This window comes from Cupressus sempervirens, chromosome 3 (genome assembly GCF_028749045.1).
Source record: "Cupressus sempervirens isolate cs-2001-9-10 chromosome 3, ASM2874904v1, whole genome shotgun sequence".
NCBI classification, from domain to species: Eukaryota; Viridiplantae; Streptophyta; class Pinopsida; order Cupressales; family Cupressaceae; genus Cupressus; species Cupressus sempervirens.
Genome location: NC_143120.1, coordinates 246,744,283 through 246,768,988, shown reverse-complemented (window position 1 = coordinate 246,768,988; position 24,706 = coordinate 246,744,283). Strand labels below are relative to the sequence as shown.

Sequence of the window (24,706 nt, the reverse complement as noted above, 5' to 3'; positions counted from 1 at the left end):
ATCTTCCATGGGAAAAGCAAACATATTGAGATCAGATATCACTTCATCAGAGAGTTGGTGGAGAATGGGGATATCAAGATGGAATTTTGTAAGTCTAAGCAGTAGCTAGCAGATATTTTCACAAAGCCATTAGGCATTGGAACTTTTGTACACCTAAGAGAGTGTCTTGGTGTAGTTGATTTGGATCAGCAGTGATCCTTGTTTGTTTGGCTTGGGACAAAGGGGGAGTGTTGGAATATTTAATGCCGTTGACGTTTGCCCCTAGAGCCAAACACCCACCTACCACCCCTGACGGACTCCAGAACAGACATAAAACATAAATGCGGTGGGTGAGTTTTGAATTCAGAAAAGAGGGGAAAAAATATGACAAAAGGAATGTCTCATATTCATTTGATCAGACTAGTTAGAGGAAGAGAGTGTGTGTTCAGCAGAACAAAGAAGAGAGAGTCAGTTCAGTTCAACAGAGCAAAGAAGATAGAAGTTGTAGAGCACAACAAAGCAAAAGGAAAGAGATCAGCAGATCTCGTTGGCAAGTGTTTCCCTTGTTCACTCTGTAAGTTTGCTATTGTTGGTTTTGTCCTATTGAAGCAGTGACACCATTGTATGCAACCATTAGAGTTGCAAGTTTGAAGTTGATTGAAGTTTGAAGTTTTACCAGTTGAGAGTTATTTTAGGGTTTTCTGGTCGAAGCCGAATGCTCCCAGATTTTGTAATATTTTTAATCAAAATTGAATAAAAAATAAGTAGGCATACTTGAATCCATTGTTCTTCTTCTATTCATTGCATTTGAGAAGTTTGTTTAAAAGCTTCAAGCTTTGGCTCTCTGATTTTAATGGTGGAAACATTTACGTTGAAATTTCTCTAAGTTATAATTTTTCTAGTTTGAGCTGAGCTCACTTGGCATCCATTGTTGCCGAGCATTTCCCTTTGAGTGCCGAGATAGCTCGACACCTATTGCCGGTCACTCGGCAATAGTTTGTGCCGAGCAAACTGTCACTCGGCACCTTCACGTGCCGAGCACATTGCCACTCGGCACCTTCACATGCCGACCAAAACTGGCACTCGGCTATAGTTTGTGCCGAGCGAAATTTTAGATTTGTGATTAATTTGTTTTTATTTCTCACACACTCCACTTCCCCTCCCTATTTATCTTTCAGAGTAGGTGTCTACATTTCTTCAGCAGAAGCTTTCCTTGAGAGAGAGGGATATTCAGACGGTTTTATATAAATAATTGGATTTTATAGATATCCATATATATTTTTCATTGTTGTGAATAAGTAGATTATATGATGAGTAAGCAATTTTTAAATTTTTTTTTTTCAATAAGTGCATGATGAGCAAGCATATATCTGAATCAGAATTCGTCCATCAGGTAAGCAGCCACAGCAGGCGATTCTATCAGTTCAAATCATTCAGAATTGAATTTGTTCTGATTGTACAATAAAGATTTAACCTGGCCCGATTGCATCTATAAAGATTTGGACTTCAGTAGATGACTTAATCAATGAACTTACTATCATCCTTATTAATTATATTTAACCAATTCAATTGCATTGACCAAAATTTGAATACTTTGTTTTTAAAGTGCTGGTAGTGTTTGCTGCTACATTTTGGTTTAAAACCCACTCTAGGTATTAGTGGTAGCAGAAGAGTAGGTGACAGGGTATAGGGTTCAGCCCAAGTGACAGGGTTTAGCTCTTGCCCAAAAACACAAAATTTACCTCTCATCGTAACCATAAGTCGGTTGCACAGCTGTAAATGATCATTTTGTTCTGAAGAATGTTTGTTTAAGCTCTTACCCTTCAGAATTTTTGGACTCTCCCATCTATTGATAGGTAGAGACCCATCCCCGTTGATAGTAAGATTGCATTATGATCTCTCCTCCAGAAATCTAATATAAATGCTAGCTCTATCTTGACATTCTCAATAGTTTATCTAAGAGCAATCCTGCCTCTGAAGGAGAATATATAGAATGTGAGAACTGTAAAGACTTTTGTAAGGATTCGAGTTTTTGCTGCATTTATTAATTTTTCTGGAACTCTATTGAGTCTTTGAGGTCCTTGAACTAAACTGGACATGGAGAGAGAAGTATATGCAGAAAAACTGGAAACCAGTTGTCCCCTGATTACTACAACAGACAGCCATGGGAGCTCCATATTGGTTGTTGTTCTCAGTACCTTTGTCGTTGTGATGGGTTCACTGAACTTTGGCTTTGGTGTAAGTATCTTGAATCATCTTTGCTTATTTTATTATTGAACAGAGAAAGTTATATTGATAAATTAGATTAGATTCTTTAATAAAAGTTCACTAGTAAACGAACGAGGATGATGTGTTACAGGTGGGATTTTCTTCTCCATCAGAGTCGGCAATCATGGAAGAGCTTGGCCTTAGCACATATCAGGTACTTTAATGAATATTCACATGTTCTATGTTATAATGTTTTCCAAATTTTATACGGCCTTATAATGAAAAACAAAATGAACACTGGGGAAGAAAGAAACCACTTAGGTGGGCTGATGTTCTATTTACCCTGAGGATGAGAAACAGTAATTTGGCTGATTTGTATGTAGCTCCAGAGTGGAGAATAGGATGTACACAAGAAGATCAAGTAAACAATAAATTATGCTTTAGTCATCTTAAAAATGGAAAACAGCAGTTTATTGTAGATAGCTTCAGAAAGGAAAATCAAGGATAAGCCTCTGGAAAAATAAGAAAGTCAACTTTCTTTTCGTAGAAAAGAGGGAATGAAAATCAGGTTAGATGCCGAAATTTAGATATGGTCAACTGGCTATCAGAAGAAAGAACAAAGTTGTTACCAAAGAAACTAGATTGAGCTATTTCTGATAAGTGTCAAGGAAGTTTATTGGCGTGGATATGCCTATTAGCAGGTTTAATTGGCTTAGACGAGTAGTCAGATGAACTCACTGGTATGAATGTGTATATTGCGTGGTTCACTCGGTTAAAGATAATTACATAGAGGTCTATTGATATGGCCTATCGTATTGGGATATACATTAAAATTTTATTTGGTTTAGGATCTGAATAGAAGTCTTCGTATTCCATAAATTAGTTTATCTCGAAGAAGATCATATTAAGATACCATGGTAAAGTTAGTGCCATTAAGGTCGGTCTTGTTTTTATGATCTGTCCTATTTAACAACATAAGTCTATTCCTAGGGATTGAGTTTCTGCCATCTCCATAATTTCACTGTTTGTAACTTTGTTATTCTGGTTCTGAATTCATGTTCTTAAGCATAACGTTATCTTCACTCATCGGGGATTTTTGCAGTACTCTGTTTTCGGCTCTCTATTGACTGTTGGTGCCATGATCGGTGCAATTATAAGTGGTTATCTTTCAGACCTTCTTGGCAGAAAAGGGGTACGTTTCTACACAATTACACTTATTTTCTCGACACAAGACCTATAGATTGCTCAGTTTAGATTGTATCTGAACGCAGGCTTTGGGACTCTGTTCACTGTTCTACCTTGTTGGATGGCTCACCACGGCTTTTTCAAAGGTTCTTCTTAAAGATCACATGCTTAGGAAAAAAACAAGTTTAGAAAAATAAGTCAATTTTGACTATTTAACTCATCAAGTCTTAGTGTATCTTAGTGTATGATGTTTAACCTTGGCTCTTTCGAAGGTTCTCTTATGATTGAATTTTCTGTAAAGCTTTCAGAAACTGATGACATCTTAATTATGATAACATCTTAATTATAATTTTTTGGAAAAAGAGGGGTAAAAATTTATTAAGACAGAAAGGAATACAACAAGGAGAGCTCAACAAGGAGCTTGATCCTGAGCAATAAGATCATCAAATTCTTGCACCATCTCAAAGGAAAGTTGCCTCGTATCCATAATATTCCAACCCAGATCATGACTAGAAGCCCATTTGGCTAAACAATCAGCAGCTCTGTTCCATTCACGAGGAATATACATGAACCTAATGAATTGAAAAGAGGTAGAGAAGAAAATAATCTGATTAACATCAGTGGCCAGCTGCCAACTAACATTGTCAAGCTCCTGCGAAGAAAGCAAGTTCACCACCACCTAGGAATCAGACTCACAGATAATCTTACGCCATCCCCGCAAGCAACACTACTCCACAGTATATAAAATAGCCTGAGCTTCCATGAGATTGTTAGTGAAATCACCCTTATGAACTGAGAAAAAGAATTTAACATCACCAGAACTACAGCGAGCCACTCCCCCAATACCAGTAGGGCCTAGATTCCCTCAAGAAGAACCATCACTGTTAATTTTCAGAACTCCATAGGGAGGAGGAGTCCAATGCCCATCCTAATTTATCCGACCCTTCCTCTGATGTTGAAGCTGCCTGGACATAGAAGGAAACCTTTGAGCTATAGCCCCATCTTGAAGATGAAAATTGAGGCGATTGCATATAGCAAGATCAACCGGATCCATAACCCCATCTAGCTCATACTTTACAAGAATAGTTTCCTGAAGAGAATGTGAGATCTTTCACCAAAGATGCAAAACATCTAGCCGAACATCTTGGAATATTCGACGATTCCTCTCCAACCAGATATGCCAAAGCATGAATGAAGGGCCAGCAATCCAAGCAGCATGGAGAGGAGAAGACTTGGAGGGAGCACTTCTCAAGTGGGCCCAGAACTTAGGCAAAGAGGAAGCATGCCTACAAGAGCAACCCCAAGCACTCCACCAAAGGTGCCATAGCTGAATAGAATAGGAGCAATGGAAGAACAGATGGGAGATAGACTCCTCCCCATTACCACACAAAACACAATAAGAGTGGCCCTGAAATCCACGTTTACAAAAATTATCCCATGTAAGACAGCGGTTGTGAGCCACTAGCCACATGAAAAAATTGCTTGATGAAACTGATAACATCTTAATTATAATTTTGATGTTTGAAAGGGAATTTTTGACAGGACATTGTGCCATTGGATATTGCAAGGCTACTGGTTGGTTTAGGAGCTGGGCTTACTTCTTATACAGTAAGATTTTTGCAGAGAGATTGTTTGCTACTGATACGAGATAGTGTAACACAAACTAGGGGGAGTCTTCTAAATTTTGACATTGTATTAACCTAATGTGTACATTACGGAAATGTTCATTAGGTGCCTGTCTACATAGCGGAAATATCTCCCAAGAACTTGAGGGGAGGGCTAACAACAACAAATCAGGTTCTTATCTATTTTAAATATCTCCTAAAACAATCAGAGACAGATAACTCCTGTTTTCTATTATTAACCATAGGATTCACAATTATAAGGTTTTTCAATTTTAATTTAAATCTCTATTTTTAATAAAAAGGATTACCAGGGATTTCTTATTTCATGAATGCCATATCACTGAATTATTTATTTCTTCCATATGAAAGCTTTTCGTAACGACAGGCACATTGATAGTTTATCTTTTGGGGAAGCTGCTGAAATGGCGGATTGTTGCTCTGATTGGTATGTCTGATATCAAATTCAAATCCAAAATTTGAACTTTTCATGACCAAAAGTAGAAGTTATCGGATTTGAAAATGTTAATCCAAAAATCTTGTTGAAAGACTGTCATGAAATTGTCAATCCTCGTTGATGGGCCATATAGACTCCAATATGATGTGCAATTACCATTGCAGAAAACATAACAGTGCTGTAGAATTGATCAATTCCATGGTGCTCTGTTTTGACAGGAACAATACCAAGCATACTACTAGCTGCGGGCATCTTTTTTATTCCGGAGTCTCCGAGATGGCTGGTGAGTATTCTTGTTCATGTTGAGTGTTCCACCATAACCATGACTCAATCCGGCTTTTGCAAATAGCATTGTCTCAAACTAATTTCTCAAGTCATGTTTGAAAAACTTCAAGTATCAGTAGCCTAGTCATGTTGCAAGTATCACAGTCTTGACTTTGAAGTTTGTGGGATCTAACTGCAGCGCCATTTGCCATTTGAAATACCCATTTTGTACATTTTCCTTAAGGTTTACATACCAATGCTAATGCATTTTCTGTCAATGTGTTGCAGGCAACGGTTGGTCGTGATAAAGATTTTAAAGAAGCACTACAAGCTCTTAGAGGAAATCAATATGATGTGTCATATGAAGCAACTGAAATCATGGTGCTTATATTCGTTTGTTCTAGAAATATATATATTTATAATTTTGTTTCAATGGTATAATTTACATTAGCTTCCAATTTTAATTACAAGCTTATACTGGAATTTAAGTTAAAACATTTGAGGTGATTAGTTCCATTGCAGTGGCTATAACAAAATAGTTGATTACTGCTGATATTTTGTTGTCAATCTATTGAATCTGTTATACAGAAATATGTAGAGGAGTTGGAAAGTCTGCCCAAGGCTAGAATATTTGATTTGTTTCACCGAAACTATGCTCCTGCTGTCATTGTGAGCAATATATTTTATGAAACTTTACTTGTTGGATCTCTATTTTTTAGCCATTCATCTACAATTCCTTCCAATAAGTTATTCAACAACTTGATAACATGTACTGTACTTGATAAAAATTTGTTTGTTGAATCGACAACTTGTATTTCCTGTATCAGGTTGGTGTTGGCCTAGTGGTATGCCAACAACTTTGTGGAATCAATGGTGTTATATTTTACGCCAGTGCAATCTTCAAAGCTGCTGGTGAGAAGCTATGGTGGCATACCAGATTGTTCTCTTTCTTTTTAGCTTATATAAATGTATATTTTTCTGTTTTGGAAGTAATATAGCTGTTTTGGAGTTGTAGGCTATTCGTCAGGTCAAACAGCATCAATTGGATTTGCTATACTTCAGGTACTAGCAAAATGGTTGATTCCAAATAATAATACTTTATTTAGTTCCTCCCCTTGATCAGACACATTTACGTGGTGCTTGGCAGGTGCCAATGACTGCAGTAGGTGTATTATTGATGGACAAATCTGGTAGGAGACCACTTCTAATGGTATGAGTTAGATCCTGGATTTAGACTGTTTAAAAAAAATTTACTGCATACTAATTTGGACAATAATATTAGAAAGTTTCTTCAGATTGCTGCAGGAGGAATGAGTATCAGTTGCTTTATTGTTGGATTGTCATTCTACATACTGGTGATTACACTTTCACATCATTATAACATTTTGTCTTCTGACTCATGTTAATGGGAGTTATTTTCATTTATTCAAATTACTCATTGCAACTGCCCTAGTTAATGCCTATGCAAAGGAAATAGCCATTTCTCTTGTTAAATCATCTAATACTAGAAAGGAAATACCATTGCTGTGTTCGAGTGTTCAAACATAGAAGTATTGTTCACAAGCATATTTTTTTGGGTTGACAAATAGGATTCTAACTTATGATGTTACTTTAGTCTACAAGTTGGCAATTGATTTTTCAACATAATAACAAAGCACATAGATTACAGATTTTAAAATGAAATAAAAAATAACATCATAAATTTATATTGTTTATTTTGAATCATTTCGGTCCACCTTACTCTACAGGGACACACTACACAATCTGCTTTACAGTTTCTTGGGAGCAGGCTAGCTCTGGTTGGTCTGTTGGTGAGTATTGTATCATGAATTTATCCAGGCACTGTTCTTAAAGAGTTCGTGGTAATATTTTATTCAGATCTCAATATATTCAGTATTCACTTCTGATAAAAGTTACTGTTTAAAACATTTGCTTATTTGTGTGTGCAGGCATATATTGCAACATATTCACTAGGAATTGGGGGAATTCCATGGGTTGTAATGTCTGAGGTTAGTTCCCATGGGAAAAATTGAATTGATCAAGAAGAAGAAAAAGTAAAAATCAAGTCAATTATAAGCACCAATGGATTGAAACAAAAAATCTGTAGACTTTTCAACTAAGAAGTTTATTACTTAACTTTTTTCATTCTCAGAAGCAGGTCACTATTTTTGAAAAAATTGGACCTCCTGTTTCTTATGACGAAAATTTTCACTAATTGGTAGAGCAAACCTGTTAGGGATCAATCCCTTCGTACACTCTCATCCTCTCTCATCCTCAACCTCCTTAGTTTTCTATTGTCTAAAGAAAGCTATTCTTCTAAATCATTCATTCATCCAGACTTGTTATCCTTTTAAGGCATTTCATGAGTAGTTGTCACTTATATTCTTTCTCAACACTCTGATTCACACCAGCAGTTAAAGTAGCCTTTTCATCAGATTTTCCTTCATTATGTTTTTGGCTTTCAGATATTTTTTCAACATTCTGATTTCTCTTTGACATGGTTGATCCCATTTTTATCTAAATTTTGAGATATTCAGCAAGTGCTCAAATTCAAAATAGACTGTAAATTAAAAGGAACCAAAGATATTGTTACATTCTACCTATTGCTCCTATATTAATGTAGAAGCAGAAGCCAAACGACTAGGGTATGGCAGGAAATATTAGAATTGTACTGATCGGTAACATATTATGTTTTTAAAAATCTTTCACATTCTAGCTATGGTCAATAGTGGCAAAGTTCTTTTCACAATTGAGTTCAACACAAATTCTAGCATAACTAAGACTTAAATGGCCTTTCTCTCGGTAAGGTTGGAGACAAACATGTAAGGCTATATACACTTTATATTTTCATAGTCCATCAACTTTCCAAGTGCGGTCAATATAGTAGATTGTTTGGAGCTTGCAAAAAATTTCCCGGTAAAGATCAACACAAATTCTTGCTTGCATTTGATTTGAATGACCTTATTCCCAGTAAGGTAGTTAACAAACATGTAGTGGGATATAAATTTGAATGCTCCATTTTATTCTAGTGGCTAAAGTTAAAATTCGACTGTGGTATACCATGGAAACTCATAAAATGATCTGATCAGTAGACCAAGAGTCCATTGACTTCTCAAGAATTTTACACTACTAATATAGACTAAAAGTCAATGCTACAATTAAATGCTGACATTTGAACCCTACATCACATTAGCTCAAAATCGAAGCCAACCATCCAAATATTTTTTTAAATTATGTTAATAATCAATAATCATTGGTTTATTTATATTAAATATCAATGCATATGAATTTCGAATGTGTAGTTTTATTTGTGCTTGGTTTGATACAGATATTTCCTATAAATATGAAGGGCATTGCTGGCAGCTTGGTATCCTTTGTTGCTTGGTTTGGTGGTTGGTTTGTTACAGTCACATTTAATTCTCTCCTGTCTTGGAGTGCAGCAGGTTAGATCAATGAAATACTTCTCTCGAGTTTTCCTATTTTCTTACATGAAACACATGACGAGATATTTTTGGAGTAAGAATAAAACTTTTATAATGTGAAGCTGCATATTTTCGAAATGTGGTAACTGAGCCAGTGATCTACGCCTTGCAGGTACATTTTTCATATTTTGTGGTATGGCAGCTTTTACTGTACTATTTGTGGCAAAGATGGTACCAGAGACTAAAGGAAGAACTCTGGAAGAAATACAATCCTCATTCAAGTTCTAAATGAGAATAAGCTACAGTTTGTCAGGTACGGGTCATGTTTTTTTTTTCCTCTTCTTATATTTCATATAATTTGATACACTACGGAAAACCACCTATGTATTTCTTTGTCATTATTTATCATTCGTCATTGGTCCAAAGGCTTACATTTGTTCATGGGTGATGAATTCAACTATTTAAGAAATGAACAAAATTAGATCTGAATAACAACATTCATTTTAAGTCATAATGGAATAAATTAGGGTAGACGATTCTATTCTAATAGTTTTTAATTAAGGATAAAACAAGTTTTTTTTTATAGGGATCCTAAACTTCAAAAGTCTTATAAACTGACTTAAATTTGAAAGTCTTAAAATAAAATAGTGTCCACTACATCAAACACACCCACTGCCAAGTACCAACACTAATTGGCAAAAAATTAGCACAAGTGAGAGAGACTAGACTAACTCTTCCACCTTATCTTTCAGCTCATACTGAATAACTTAGATCTTTTCAGTGACCTCTTTGATGTCTTTTTTGTCAATCTGGGAGCCTTTCTTCTACTTCTTCTTGGCGTTGGAGGATTTCATTTTCTAGGACCTACTTTGTCCATTTCTGTCTTAGCATCATCCAAGATGAGCACGAGCAAAGCCTCTTTTTTCTTTATCCACATTACCTAACAATCTATTCATGCAATCAATGGTGGCTTCAAGAAGGCCCTATCAACTAGAGAGAGCACCTTTGGTCACATTTTCTATTTTCTCAATATTGCTCTTAAGTTCCTCGATCAACTCCACATTACCCATCTACTCAACCTCCTTGTCTGTCAATCTCATTTTCTCCACTTTCCTTTGTATCTCATTAGTTTTAGCTTTCAGAGTTCTGTATTTTAGCTTTATCTTTTATAGGGAATGGAAGATCAATTTGTCTAGTGTGGGAGTATATAGGGAGACTACTTTTGCCATTTGTATGACATTGTGAGGAGGATAAATTGGTAGGTCACTAATATCCTCCTTTGTGATTTTGACATTGAACTCCTCCTCATCAATAAATTTTAGCATAGGAATCCTTGCCTTTCTTTTTCCTTTTTCCTCCCAAAAGGTCTTGTCCACTTTCTCATTAGGTTTCTGACTTTGTTCCTAGTCCTCAACCTCCTTGCCTTTAACATTCTGCAGGAACATAATCATATCATGCTCAGATGATTCATCATAGTCTACAAGATGAATGAATTCTTTAATACCTTCAACATCCACTTTCTCTTGAGTGACTTGAGTAGCTTTTCCTTTATTATCACCAGGACTACTAGACTCTTTATGAATCAAGCACAGTGAAGGAGGGGAAAAAGCACAATTACCACCCCTAAATTGTCTTTCAAAAGACTCATAATTTTCACTTTCCTCCAAATTCTCCATGTCTAATGCCACTTTCCCATGACCCTCAAACCCTTATTTTCATTCGTCGTGCTCACTTTCCTCTTTCATTTTTGAGACAAGCATCGCATTGTTAACCTATACATTCTCCCTTTTAGAAGAACTAGGGGAACTCATTTCTAGTTCTCTTAAGATCCTTTTCCCTTTTCCCAAATTTTCTCCCAAAACTTTAGACTTACTACATTGTTTAGAAATCTTCCTCAAGATCTAGTCAAGGACAAACTTCTCAACATAACTACTAGTCATTCTCATAAGGCCCTCATCCAAAATAGGTTTACCAACTTTAAACCTTAGGGCTTTAATGTTGTGAGTTAGAAAGAAAAGAAGGTAGAAGGGAAAACAAACCCTTTTCTTGTACCTAAAATGATTAACACAAAGTGATATGCGTGGGTCCATCATACCTCCCATCCAGCAACACATACTCCATAACAACAGTCAGAACTAACCTCCAAAGCAATTTAATAAAAGACACAATATAAATCCCACCCCTTTCTTTAATCTCAATACCATTAGTTTCTTTTAGAAATTTTGTGACAACCATCTCATAGTACTTAAGGTTACAGAAGAAGAGATTACCTTTGGCACTGAGACTAGTTATTTCCTCTATTACGTGACGTTAAGCTATAATTTTCTCCCACCCAAACTAATCTCTTTATTATTCCATCATTTCAGGAATATTTCTATAACTTCTAACTTTTCCATTTTCATTCTCTCCATGTAAAGAACTAGTCCCCCTTCTTCAATTTTTTTTTCATACTTCCTTCGCCTTCCTCTATTTATAACAATTACTAGCCTCCCTTCTCAATTACCTCCCATTTGTTTTAGTTGCAAAGCCAAACTCATAAATCTTCTACCAAACTAAATTGCTTCATCAAGAAAAAGCAAGACAAAACTAATCTATAAAATGTGTGGAGCATTCATTTCCACACTAATACAACTCATATACTTTACAAAATAATTAAATTTCATTTCCCAAAACTCTTCCATTCTATAAGGAAATAATTGAAAAGATCATTTTTTTGCTTGTTGTCTTATCATGATTAATTAATAGCTTAACTTCATAATTCACTCAACTACATGATTCCAAGACGTGATCACTCCATTTTTAATTGCCACATTTTCTAGTGAGTCACCAACAATGTTTCTCTATATAAATGTGATATATACACTTTATCAAAGTTAGTTATGATATGTTTAGCTTCCTTAATAACATTGTCGATAGACAAGAAACTGACAAAAGATTTAAATAAACAATTTAATATGTTTTGTGAGTCCCCTTCTATCCAAATATTTTTTTCCTAAAGGCCACTAACCAACTTTAACCCTTGTAGAAGGCCCATTTCTTCCGCTAAATTATTGGTTTGAATGTCAAGGGAACTTGTGGATTTTATCATATTTCCCCATTCATCCCTTAAAATGGCTCCACATCTAGCCGGACCTAGATTTCCCTTTATAGTTCTATCAAAATTTTGTTTTATCTAGCCCAAAGGAGGATGGTCCAATCTATCATTTTTCCTTTAGCTTTCATCCATTGCATTTAACTCCTTTGTTCTACTAGAATCACCACCAACTTCAAATTCCACTTTATATTTGAACATAACATTGTAGTTCTCAATGATCCCTTGTTTAATACGCTTTACAATAAGAAAAAACATTGAGAGAAGTCCCTAAACACATTGGTGTTCCTTTCTTTCCATAGAGTCTAGATAGAAAAACCAGAATCTATAGATTTTTCTCAATGTTACCTTTAAAAACTTTCCACATTTTCCAGTGATCCCTTATATTTTCTAACATTGTCCAATATAGGTCCCACTTTTTAAAGATCTCTATCCATGTATCTCAAGCAAACGGGAAAGAGATTAAAATGTAAATAAAAAATTTGGCTTGAGATGCACATAAAAAACATATGTTAGGTAGAAACATACCTCTTTGAATGAGATTATCTAAGGTTGTGATCTTTTATGTAATATCAACCACTGGAAAATATTGGTTTTTGGAATGAGGTTTTTATTCCAAACTGATGCCCAAATGTGGGGGTGGGGAGGGAGGGAGGAGTCTTGCCTATTGATAAGAGCTTCATCTACAAATGAGACTGAGAATGAACTAGAAGAGTTTCTATATGAAATCAAAGAATCCTCATAATCATCCATGATGAACGTCGCATTGAGCCAGAGATTAATAACTTGCAATTCAAGTATTGCTTCCCCCATTTTCACCTATTGACCATATCTATAGTAATTCCCAACCTTGAACCCATAAACCTATTGATATCTCTCTATAATAAGTTTAGATAGCACCACTAAAGACAAAAGTTTATTCAATAGCCAACAATCATTCTAGAAGTCTATTGTAAGCCCATTTCAAACTTTCCACCTAGCTTTTAAGTTAGAAGTAGACTTAGCTTGTTGAATGACCTTCCAAAAGGCTAACTTGGATATAGTTTAATTATACTCAAGAAAAATAGACAAAAAGGGGAAGTCTTTTAAGTACTTACTACAGATTATACAATTATAGTCTTTTCTATCTCCATAAATCCACCAAATTTGCTTTGCTAATAAAGTGAAATTCATAGTTTTAATGGACCTTAAACTCAAACCCCCACTTTTTTTTACCTACAAACCAAATCCTAGGCTATCAATACAAGTATTTTCATGTCTTCTATTCTAGTTGAAAGGAAATTTTTATAGATTCTTTCTATTTCTTCTTGGATTGTACCCATACTTTTGAACAAATTGAGGGTGTACATTGATAAACTTTGTAGAGTAGTCTTAATCAATTAAACTTTACCATCTTGACTCAGCAATGCACCTTTCCAACCAACCAATTTTAATCTGAGGGGAAAACCTAGGTACGAAGTTGACAAATTCCTATTCCATTCCAGAATTGTAACAATTTTTCATTGTCTTTCAACACAAGTATTGATGAAGAATTGAGATCTCTTTTCCCAATTGATTAATTTCCCTAAAGAAGAGTTGTAAGTCTATAATAAATCTTTACACCCTTTAGCTTCCTTGATTGAAGCTTCTCCCATTATCACTGTGTGATCTACAAACTACTCAAGTGAGTGGACCAAATCCTCAAAGAAAGGTTTCAAACCCTTAATCAATTTCATAGTTTTGGTAGGAGTTATTTAACCTTAAGGAAGATAGAGTGTGTAAAGATTTATTAGAGAACTACACTTTTTCTTTGAGGCAATTACTTAATTAGGAAAAGAGCTCTATATTATTCATCAACACTCCTATTAAAAGATAGGGTAAAATATCTAGGGTATTGGAATGTAAAATTTTAAAATTTTCTGGCATCATACCTAGTTTTTTCCCTCAGATTAAAACTCCTCAACTCATTTTGGTCTTCCTTAGTTGAAAATTTTAAGAGAAAATTGGTTGGCTAGAAAGGTTCATTGCTCAGTCAAACTAGTAAAGGTCAATTGATTAAGTCTATTCTACAAAGTTTACCAGTGTATGCCCTTAGTTTGTTCAAAATTCTAGGTAAGTTTCAAGAGGCAATAGAAAGAAGCCAGAAAAGTTTTCTTTGGATTGGTGTAGAAGACAAGAAAAGGTTGGCGATAGTAGCCTAGGGTTTGGTTTACAGGCCAAAAAAGAGTGGGGGTCTGGGTTTAAGGTCCATAAAAATTATTAACTTGGTTTTGAACCCCATTCTAATAGTTGTGATAGGAGTTGTTGATTCAATATTCACACTAATTAATTTAATATCATTTGTTGACCTCCTTAATGGGACTAATCTAAACATATACAAGTGGGGGACCTCCTTAATGAGACTAATCTAACAAAAGTATAACCATGATAATCAATTACTTTAATAAAAACTTGTTTTAGTGATCAAAATATTTTTTATTTGTTGGTCCACTGGTTGTGATACATAAACCCTGGATATACCCCTTAGATACCGCCAAATTTGACATAGAAAGTTTCTTTTGAGAACTTTAATAGTTGGTAAGCCCAAGAAGTTAGCATCATGTAAGACGAAGCTAGTGCTACCAAGAGTCTATCTATATGGTTGAGAGTAGCATTATATTGCAAATATTTAACAAGTGTATCCCTTCTTTAGCCTAAGTTATCATTGTACTATTGTTTTTACTATGTGTGTTCTTGCCATAAAAAAAACATTTTCACAAGTCAGACATCAAAATTAGATTTTTCTAAAATATTAACATTGTTGGAAATACAAATGGGAAACATATACTTCAAAACACATGCATGAACATATTGAAATAACATGTAAAGTAAATGCATCCACATAAATACTTGACACCAAATCCACATAAATACTTGACACCAAATATGATTACCCAAAAAAGGTCCAACGAGAAGGTAAAAATGGGATGGGGATGACACCCACAATTCTTCACTACTACAGCAATAAGGTGTCGCCCATTAAGGTTACATAGTTTGACCATTTTCATGATCTGCCCTATGAAAGGCCTGCTCTATTAAAGGCTTACAAAGGATTGTTAGATCCTACCCTATTAAAGGATTTTAACACCCTGTTAAAAGTGTGCCTGGCTAAAGGAATTTAAAACACTCACTTGGATTGTCACCCTGTTAAAGGATTTTACAATGACTGTTAAATCAACTTTAGTCCAAAATTTTTTACCCTATTGATACAGTTGTTAGAAAGGAATAGTAGAATGTTTGATCTGACAACTTACAATCTTGTATTGCTGATTTCAGATCTCAATTCTATCCATTTTGATCCTCATGATCAAATATGAAAGTGTTGTTTCCTTGATCCTCTATTCTGCAAATTGATTCTATGATTCTTTCACATTTCTAAGTCACCTTGAATGCTTCCTAATCCATTCACCCTTTTTACTTCCTTCAATTCTTCGCTCGCATCACTTTCTCACATACACAATAACATACTAAATTATGGGGCTTCGTATCCCTTTAAAAATAATTTGGTGGCTTAGGGTTAGGTATGAATCTATGACTAAGATTCATTCATTTTCTTGCTTAAATCCTTCCATTTTTCTAATTGGTTGCATGTTGATCGCATAGGAAATCCATATAGATTTGATCTTATCTTCAAAGCTTTGAGATCTATGCATAAATCGACTCAAAAATGGTTTACAAAGTTGTTTGTGCCATCACAAATAATTAGGTCCATTTTGTGTTACTCAACACTTGATAATACCGATGCTCGACACTTACTATAATTCTATCTTGCTCGACACTTGAACTTGCTTGGCATCAACTATTCACTCAACACTTAAATTGCTTGGCACATGAGTGACTCGGTACTCATTGCAACTTGGAAGATCTATATATATTATACTCGACATATGTTACTAGCTTGGCATGAACTTAGTAAATCTCTTAAGTGTGTTGACACTCAATTGTCAAAACCAATCCGAGATCAACAATCTCCCCCTTTGACATGAGTGTCCAAAACACTTAATTGTACATAACAAATCTAATTTCCTTGTGTAATATATACATAGTTTGGCATATATATACAAGACTTCAAAATTTATATACCTCAAAATTTTGTAACTCCCCCTGAGTTAATGTGCCCATTTTGTGTCCAAATTTTGGTTTCTTCTCTTCTTTGAGTGGATATGCTTCATCATAATGCTCTTTGTCTTCAAAATTACTGACACTTTGTTTTTCTTTGATATACTTTCTACCTAATATATTGTGCCTATTCTTTGGCTGGTTGCTCCTCCTTTGCTTACTCTCCCCCATTTTGGGTTATCTCCCTATTTATTATCTCCCCCTTTGATATTTATCTCCCCTTTTTTGGTAATATCTCCCCCTTTTTTGACACTGATGTCAAAGGGTCTATACATTGATTGTGTATTTGTCTATACTTCTATTATAATCTTCAGAGCAACATCCCAATTGTCTAATCTAACATCTAAGAAATTTATCTTGATGGTTGTCTCTACTGCAAGATGAACTAGTCCTTCCAAAGTTGAAAGATTGGAATCTTTCTTTAATACTATTTCTGCATATGCTAATTCCTTTTGGAGTATTTCCATATGAGGGGTAAGGGAGGCTTGTATATTAATCAACTTGACTCTTATGTTAGCCTCTTCTACTATTAACACAGCTAGTTGATTTTGTGTATGAAGCACTAAATTAAAGTTCTTTTCACTCTAAGTTGTATTTTGGGGCAATTGCATACCTAAGATCTTCATGTTTCTTTCTAGACTCAAACTTGTGTGGCTTGTTTCTTGTGTGAAGAGTGTGGGATCACACAATTTTGTGTACAATGAGAATATGTTCTCAAGTACTTTCTTCACTTTCTCAATTTTGTTAGCCAATTCTACTTGTGATAGTGCTATCTCACTAGATATTTTCTTATTGACTTTTTCTTGAAATTTCTTTTCAAACCATTCCACAAGTTTAACGTTAGTGTCCTAGTCTTCAGTGGTCACCTGTTCCACAATTTTTGATAGTTGTTCTAATATGGGTTTAGATTCATCACGTGCTTTCAAGCTAAAATCATGATCTAAAAAGATGTCTTTGATCTTCTTGAAGTGCTTGCCTCTATTTTTATTCTTTCCTAAGTATCTCTTGATTTTTCTTTCTCTCTAATGCTTCTTGCATTATGTTTATCTATTCTAAGGTTATGGTTGCATAGTCATATTTTAGTATCACTATTTCTTCATCTAAAAGTGCATCACCATAGTGAAATACTTTTGCAACCTTAGTTGAGCTCGAGCTTAGTGCTGAAATTTGTAGTGGTATTGCATTAGTGCTTGGCTCTTGAAGGACTTTAGTAGGAGTGCCAATTGTTAGTAAATTTACCAATGTCTATATGGCTTCTTGCTCCTTCTCCTTTGGTATGTCCTTGTCTTCATCAGATTTTCCTTGATCAATAACAATTATTCGAGTTACATCTTGAGTTTGTGCCTTAGGCACATAAACCTATTTGTGTTTCTAATGTAGGCTCCTTTTCGTTTGTAGTCTAGGTTGTATCAATTATATTATCTTTTGCAATAGTGTCAACCTTTGTAGATTTGTCATCTAATTGTATTAATGGTTGAACACTAGTAGCTATAGGGATGGTAGAAGGTGGTTCTTGCGTGTTCACCTTTTCCATAGTGATATCAGCTACTTCTTTCTGTAGTTCATCCACATTGACCAACACTGGGTTCTCACACAACCTTGCTTGCATCGTAGTTTGGTCAAGGATCTTCTTTAGATCCTCTATAGTTAATGGATTAATGTTTTGAGTTGAGATATCAGGAACATTTTTCACTGTTATGGTCTTTGCAGGTGTGTTTGTGTCATGTGGAGGGCTCATTACTAGCATTTGTGTGTCTTCCACACTCTGTTTTGTTTGTTGCTCATCAATTGTTGCCATCTCATCTTTCTTTTGTTCTATCTCCTCCACAATGATATCCTCTTTTTCTTTTTCTATTTCTTCTTCCTTGTCCTCATCCTCTTCCTCATTATTTCTTCCCTTAAAGGGATCTTCTTCACCTTCTTTGATAGTTGTCAGTCCATATATTAGTTTCCACATTTGGGTGGATTTCTTGACAATGTCCACAATCTTGTTTTGCAAGATGCTAAAAGATCTATATTTGGGTGCAAATTTTTTGCCATGTTTCTTATTTGCCTTAGAATTTTCCCTTTGTTAATTTTGGCATCACTTGTGCTAATGTTGATTCCCTTATTTATTTTTCAACATTTAGGCAATGATGCCACTTATTCTCAATAATGATTTACAATTCCTTTGGCATTGTATTATCAAATTCAAGAGGAGTGTTCTTGAATTTTTCCATCATGGCATATACTGATTCTTCTAACATGTTTTGATCTTCTCTACCAAGTTTGCCAAATTCAATATTTTTCAATTCTATTAAATTTTCATTATCTCTAATATTATCACAAATGTTTTCAAGATCAGATTTGGGAGTATGACTTACTACTTTATATTGACTTGTGTCCTCAGATCCTGTCTTCTCATCATCTGTCTCTAGTTGTGCTACATATTTTCTTCTTGATTTTTTCTGCACAGGACTGATTTGTTCAATAGCCTTATTCTTCTTCTTTGCTTGATCCTTGGCCTTTTAAGTAGTTTCCCTTGTAGTGGCCCTTGTTGTTGGAGCTGTAGGCTTTGTTGCGCTTGGTTTTGTAGTTTTCTTTTCCTTAGGTTGTGCAACAAGCTGAATCTTGGCTTTTCTTGTCTTTTCTTTTGGTTTGGTTGGTGTTTCCTCAGCTTGTTCTTCCTTGGCACCTTCTTCTTCCTGATCTTCACCCATGCCTTGGGTCAAAGCAAGAGGTTCTTTTCCTTGTACCTCTTCTTCCTCTTCATCATTTCCATCATCATCATCATTTCCTACACCTTCTCCAAGCTTAGCCTTTAGCTTTCTTACCATTTTGTCTTTCTTTTTCAAAGTTGAGCTTGTCTTCAGTTCCATCTCAACTTTAGATTTCACAACATCATAGTCACCAAAATTTTTGGCAGTCTTATCAACTTCTTCTGCAAGTAGTGCAGTGATGGAAGTTGAGGCTTCATCTATAGTAATTTCATATCCAAAAGGCCTTAACCATTTGACTCTAGGTACTGTAGCCTAGACGAAAGTGTAGTCAATGTCTACAAGAAAAAAAATATCATTAAAATGTTTCTCTACTAGGGAAACAAGAAATCTTAACCTCTATTTCATCAACTTCTTGAAATCTTCAAAATAGCTAGTCATTATTGACTCAAAATTCTCTCCAATTTGCTCAATATACTCATTGATTTGCATAACAACTAACATATTGTTCTTCCATCCTACTCTATCAAAAGATGGGAACTCATTTTGAACATAGAAAAATATACATATTAGTATTGAACCAAACTTATATTGAGCACTCTTTGATTTCCTTAGCGCTCCTAAGTTTTCCATTATCTGTTGCAACTGGAGTTCTGCAAGATCATAGGTATGATCTTTCTTAACAATCTTATAGCCTACATCAACTGCTATACAAGGAACACTATTTAGTCTTCTTGACTAATAAAATTTATGTGATACAACTCTAACAAAAAAGTCAAGAAGTGGATCTATGATAGTGTCAATAATTATTCCACACTTTTTCCACTTTTCTCCTATATTTTTCTCAATTACCTCTTTCGAATCGCCTCTCAATGTCTTGGGTCAATCTAGGGTTGGGTATCCAGTAACCCTATGTACAATTATTTTTGAAATTTTGATGGGTCCACCTTCTAACCATAGACAACCATCATATATTTTACTCAGAACAATTTTAATCCATTCAATTTTGAAAACTACTGGGAAATCTAGGGCATGTGTTAAGCCCTTCCTCTCTACAAGTTTAAATTCCTCCTTCAACTCCCCGTTTTCATATAATTTTTTGTATAACACTTCCTCACATCTTGGACCATGACAACCTTAGGTGGAATGACAGATCACACACCTACTAGGTCATTCTTATATGCAACTTTTGGTATGGCCCTAAAATCTAGTTGTTTGACCTCATTAATAACTAACTAAACTTCAAACATTTCTTTTTCCTTTACATTCTTTGAACTTGAGGCCATTGTGCAAGCTAGGTTTTAACAAATATGAAACTACGTAGCTCAGTAGGTGAAGAATACCTTTTGAAATTGATGAACTAATGCTTGATCTTCACTATGATCTATCCAAATGCTTCAATCTTGCTTGTAAATCACTTCTTCACTCTGCTCGCTTGCTCTATGTTTGCAATGATGAGAAATATGTGAAAATTTCCCTTATAACCTTTCAAAATATAGCATTTATTGCATGGTACATGTACAGCTATAAACTTGACTTCAATGCAATTTCTATTTCACTTGGCATTCATTGGTTTTACCATTACTCGGAAGCTATTAGAATTATCCTTACTTAGCAGCTACTACTAGCTCAGCTTCAACTAACTTTGATTGATAGCTCAGCACATACTAGTGCTTTACTTGGCAATTGAAGAGACTTTTCACACTTGGCAGTAATGTGAAAACTTGAAGATTTAACCTTGGATTTTCCTTATTATCTGACATCTTTCTTCATGCTAATATATCTTTTTCAGTACTAACTTCTTTTGGAATTGATGTATCATAAAAAAATTTAAATATCAGTCCCACATATCTCCTTTTGACTTAGCTTGATGAGATGTGATCACTTGACCTATCAGGTGAAGTGATCCCTTCATTTGATGTGTTGCATCCATGTTTTGTTCATCTATCCTCTGATGTGTTCAACATCTACCTTGTATTTTCCTTTGTTGAACTCTAGATTAGGTGCCTTTGTCCTTGTTGGGTACTCCTTGCTGATATGACTAGTCTTGAAACAACTAAAGCATGTACTCTAACTCAACCATTTGTTGTACTTACCACTAAAGTGTGTTCTTATGCAATTCTTAGAGATGTGTCCATACTCTTGACAATAATGACAACTATATCTTGTATTGTAATTCTAGTTATAGGAGTTTTCATAGATTCTTCCCTTTGTCAGCTTGTTTGATGACCATGTGGACTTGGATCTCCATTCAAAGGCTTTGTGTCCAAACTTTTGATAATTGTAGCAATGTCCTTTAAATTTTGGTGCATGCATGGTTTTGGTTTTGCATTCATGTGCCTGATGACCTTGTTTGTTGCACTTGTGACAATGAGTCATGTTCTTAGGCTTAGCATTCTAGCTAGTATTCTTGCTTCTACAAACATTGGTTGTATGTCTTTTCTTACCAGAATTATGACAAGTAGGTTTATAATTCTTATCTTTATTGTTTCTTTCCTCAATAACTTTGGATGATTCTCCTTCTTCAATGCTTATGTAGCCCAATATTGATGTTTCTTTACTAGATCTAGGGGATTTTAGTAGTTTCTCAAAGTACTTGATGGCTTCATTTGGCTTGTTGAAGCTTTCAGAAAACTCCTTTTCTTTTTTTTTCAGGTCATTCTACAACTGATCATTCTATAACTTTAATGTAGTTATCTCAATGTCCTTGACATTCAACTCATGATGAGCATTCATTATTTGGCTTAGGGTGTCCAATTACATGTTTGAGATCCTAGATAGCTCTTCTAATTTTTCTTCCAATCTGTTTGCCAAAACCCTTTTGTCTTCTTCAATCATGGCCTTGTCTTCTATAGCTTTCTTCTTTTGTTCAGTCACGTCACATAGTAGTATAGCTTGTGATTCTTGTTCTAACTTGAGATTTTTGATTTTCTCAACTTGTGCTCTATTCTTTTCCATGAGATTTATAATTCTTGCATCAAACTCATAGGAGTTAACATCTACAAATAACTTTGTGGTGTCAACCTCTTTGTATTGTGTGTCATTTTCTGCCATAGCAATCTCTTTCCTTCTCTTCAACAAACTTCTCAAGGCATCTCTAGCTTCATTCAGTTGTTGTAGTATGAGATGTATCCCAATCTTCTGATTTTCAATGGTTTTTCTCAACTTGTAAACTTCCATTCAAGATCTTTTGTCCAAGCTATAAGGCTTCTCCTGTTAATAACATATCTTTGGTACCAATTGTTGGAAATTAAAATGGGAAACATGTACTTCTGAGGATGGGTGGTGGGAGGGGGAGGGGGGGAGGGGGCGGGGAGAGTGAATTAGAAGTCCTAATCTTAAACTAATAAAACTTTAACTTCAAAACAATACATGCATGAACATATTGAAATAACATGTAAAATAAATGCATCCACATAAATACTTGATACCAAATATGATTACCCATAAAACCTCCAATGATAATGTAAAACTGGGGTGGGGATGACACCCCCAATTCTTTATTACTTTAGCAATAAAGTGTCACTTGTTAAGGTTACATAGTTTGACCATTTTCATGATCTACCCTATGAAAGACCTGCCCTATTAAAGGCTTACAAAGGATTGTTAGATCCTACCCTATTAAAGGATTTTAACACCCTATTAAAAGTGGCCTAGCTAAAGGACTTTAAAACACTCACTTGGAATGTCAACTTGTTAAAGGATTTTACAATGACTGTTAAATCAACCTTAGTCCAAAGGATTTCACCCTGTTGATATAGTTGTTAGAAAGGAACAATAGAATGTTTGATCTGACAACTTACAATCTTGTATTGCTGATTTTAGATATCAATTCTATCCATTTTGATCCTCATGATCAGATACAAAAGTATTGTTTCCTCAATCCTCTGTTCTGCAAATTGATTCTACAATTCTTTCACACTTCTAAGTCACCTTGAATGCTTTTTGATCAATTCACCCATTTTACTCCGTTCGAATCTTTTCTTGCATCACTTCCTCACATACAAAATAACATATTGAATTATGGGGCTTCATCTCCCTTTAATTTTGTTAGCTTAGGCTTAGGTATGAATCTATGATTGGGATTAATTCATTTTCCCACTTAATTCCTTCCATTTTTTTGATTGGTTGCATGTTGATCACATAAGAAATCCAAACAGATTTGATCTTATCCTCAAAGTGTTGAGATAATGGGTGTTGCACACATTGCATAATATTGTTATATTTTATTATGTAATGTTGTGCCTAGATGAGCGTACAACATGTAAAGATTCCCATGAAATATTCTTGATGAGTTGTATTGTAACATTGTGATAATATTTCATGTAATTATTTAATATTGGGGAAAAGAATTAAATGCCCAATATTAAATGTGGGGTCAGTGGGTTAGGTAGCACATGGTTTTAGCACATGGTTTATGTAATACCACTTAGTGTTTTTGTGAGATTTGCTACTATATAAACAGCCACAAGGGTAGTTGTTGTAGAGAGTAAGAGTGAGAAAGGCAAGAGTCGAGCGGGACAAGGCTTGACAAGTTAGCCAAGGGAGCATTTGTGAAGGTTGAAAGCATGGCATGGGATGTGTGGATTCATGCTTGTTCACATAGTTTTCTCGGTTGTGGCTATGGCCATGAGGCTTCTATGGTTGTATGGCAATGGTTATTTTGCTGAATAATACATGGTGATGGATGCTTTTGGAGGCTAGATTTTTTCCCTCAATGAGGGTTTCCCAGAGTATATCTTGTGTCACAATTTTGTGGGTATGTTGTCTATTCTCTTGCATGTGGATTTTAATTTCATATTTATTTCAAATTTATTATGGGTTATATGAAAATGGTTATATTCTTTATTGCCAAGTTTCCTTACAAGTGGTATCAGAGCTATGGTTTTATTATTGTAACCCTAGATTGAATCTATGGGAAAGCATGAGAGGATAAAAGAAAAGGGTAAAATATATGAATGATTTATTGCAGATCTGAGGGTTTTGAGTTTGTTGTTATGATGGTATGTTAAAAGATTTGGGCATGTGAAATTGTTGGACAAAAGAGTTTTTCGGATGTTTCATTTAAATGAGGGTTTTGGGGGGTAGCTTGCAAAAATGACCTGTTGGGTAAACACAAACCTCACCATTGGATCCGAGTTGACGTTTCCATAAATTTTGATATATAATATGCCCTATTTTGGCCATGTTTAGAAGAAATGGAAGAGTTTTTTGGTTTCAGCCCATGATGGCCATCAAATTTAATCCCGTCGAAATTTTTGTCCAAAAAAAAGTAAAAAATGAAAAATCGCAGTGAAAATGGTAAAAAGACTATCTTAGTAAAACGACCATAACTTTCTCTCAAAATATTGGATTTTTGAGTTCTTATGGGCATTGGAAAGCTAATTCAGAGCACTACAACATGGTGTAGGTTTAGTTTTATGATTTTGATATTTTGATAGGTTTTAAGAGCCCTAAAGTGAGATTTTATTTATTTTGAGCACGGATTATGGCATAACTTGGGCATACAAAGTCAAATTTTGGACTTCGAGTAGTCAATGGAAAGCTCTTGGAGAGCTCTACACATTGGTTTAGTTTTGGTGCAGGTTTAACATGATTTATTTGTTGATATATTTATCTGAATAGTTTATCCAGTATATTTTGAC

The 24,706-nt window shown here is 34.9% G+C and overlaps 1 protein-coding gene across 4 annotated transcripts in view; it reads left to right on the top strand.

The window, feature by feature from the left end:
• Positions 1-1,212: 1,212 nt before the first annotated feature.
• Positions 1,213-24,706, top strand: part of LOC149565786 (sugar transporter ERD6-like 5) — a 43,975-nt gene continuing 20,481 nt past the window's right edge. For 2 of the 4 annotated variants that reach the window (XM_089819273.1, XM_089819272.1), the window contains exons 1-18: positions 1,214-2,217; positions 2,339-2,401; positions 3,290-3,379; positions 3,459-3,518; positions 4,915-4,980; positions 5,104-5,169; positions 5,367-5,442; positions 5,670-5,734; positions 6,004-6,096; positions 6,304-6,384; positions 6,543-6,627; positions 6,731-6,777; positions 6,863-6,925; positions 7,011-7,070; positions 7,464-7,526; positions 7,665-7,724; positions 9,044-9,158; positions 9,310-9,450. In XM_089819273.1, the coding sequence (XP_089675399.1) occupies positions 2,077-2,217; positions 2,339-2,401; positions 3,290-3,379; positions 3,459-3,518; positions 4,915-4,980; positions 5,104-5,169; positions 5,367-5,442; positions 5,670-5,734; positions 6,004-6,096; positions 6,304-6,384; positions 6,543-6,627; positions 6,731-6,777; positions 6,863-6,925; positions 7,011-7,070; positions 7,464-7,526; positions 7,665-7,724; positions 9,044-9,158; positions 9,310-9,425 (1,410 nt within the window). In that variant the 5' untranslated portion in view covers positions 1,214-2,076 and the 3' untranslated portion in view covers positions 9,426-9,450. Of the gene's footprint in view, positions 2,218-2,338; positions 2,402-3,289; positions 3,380-3,458; positions 3,519-4,914; positions 4,981-5,103; positions 5,170-5,366; positions 5,443-5,669; positions 5,735-6,003; positions 6,097-6,303; positions 6,385-6,542; positions 6,628-6,730; positions 6,778-6,862; positions 6,926-7,010; positions 7,071-7,463; positions 7,527-7,664; positions 7,725-9,043; positions 9,159-9,309; positions 9,451-24,706 lie in introns of all 4 variants that reach the window. The other 2 variants (XM_089819271.1, XM_089819274.1) reach the window with 2 other exon arrangements.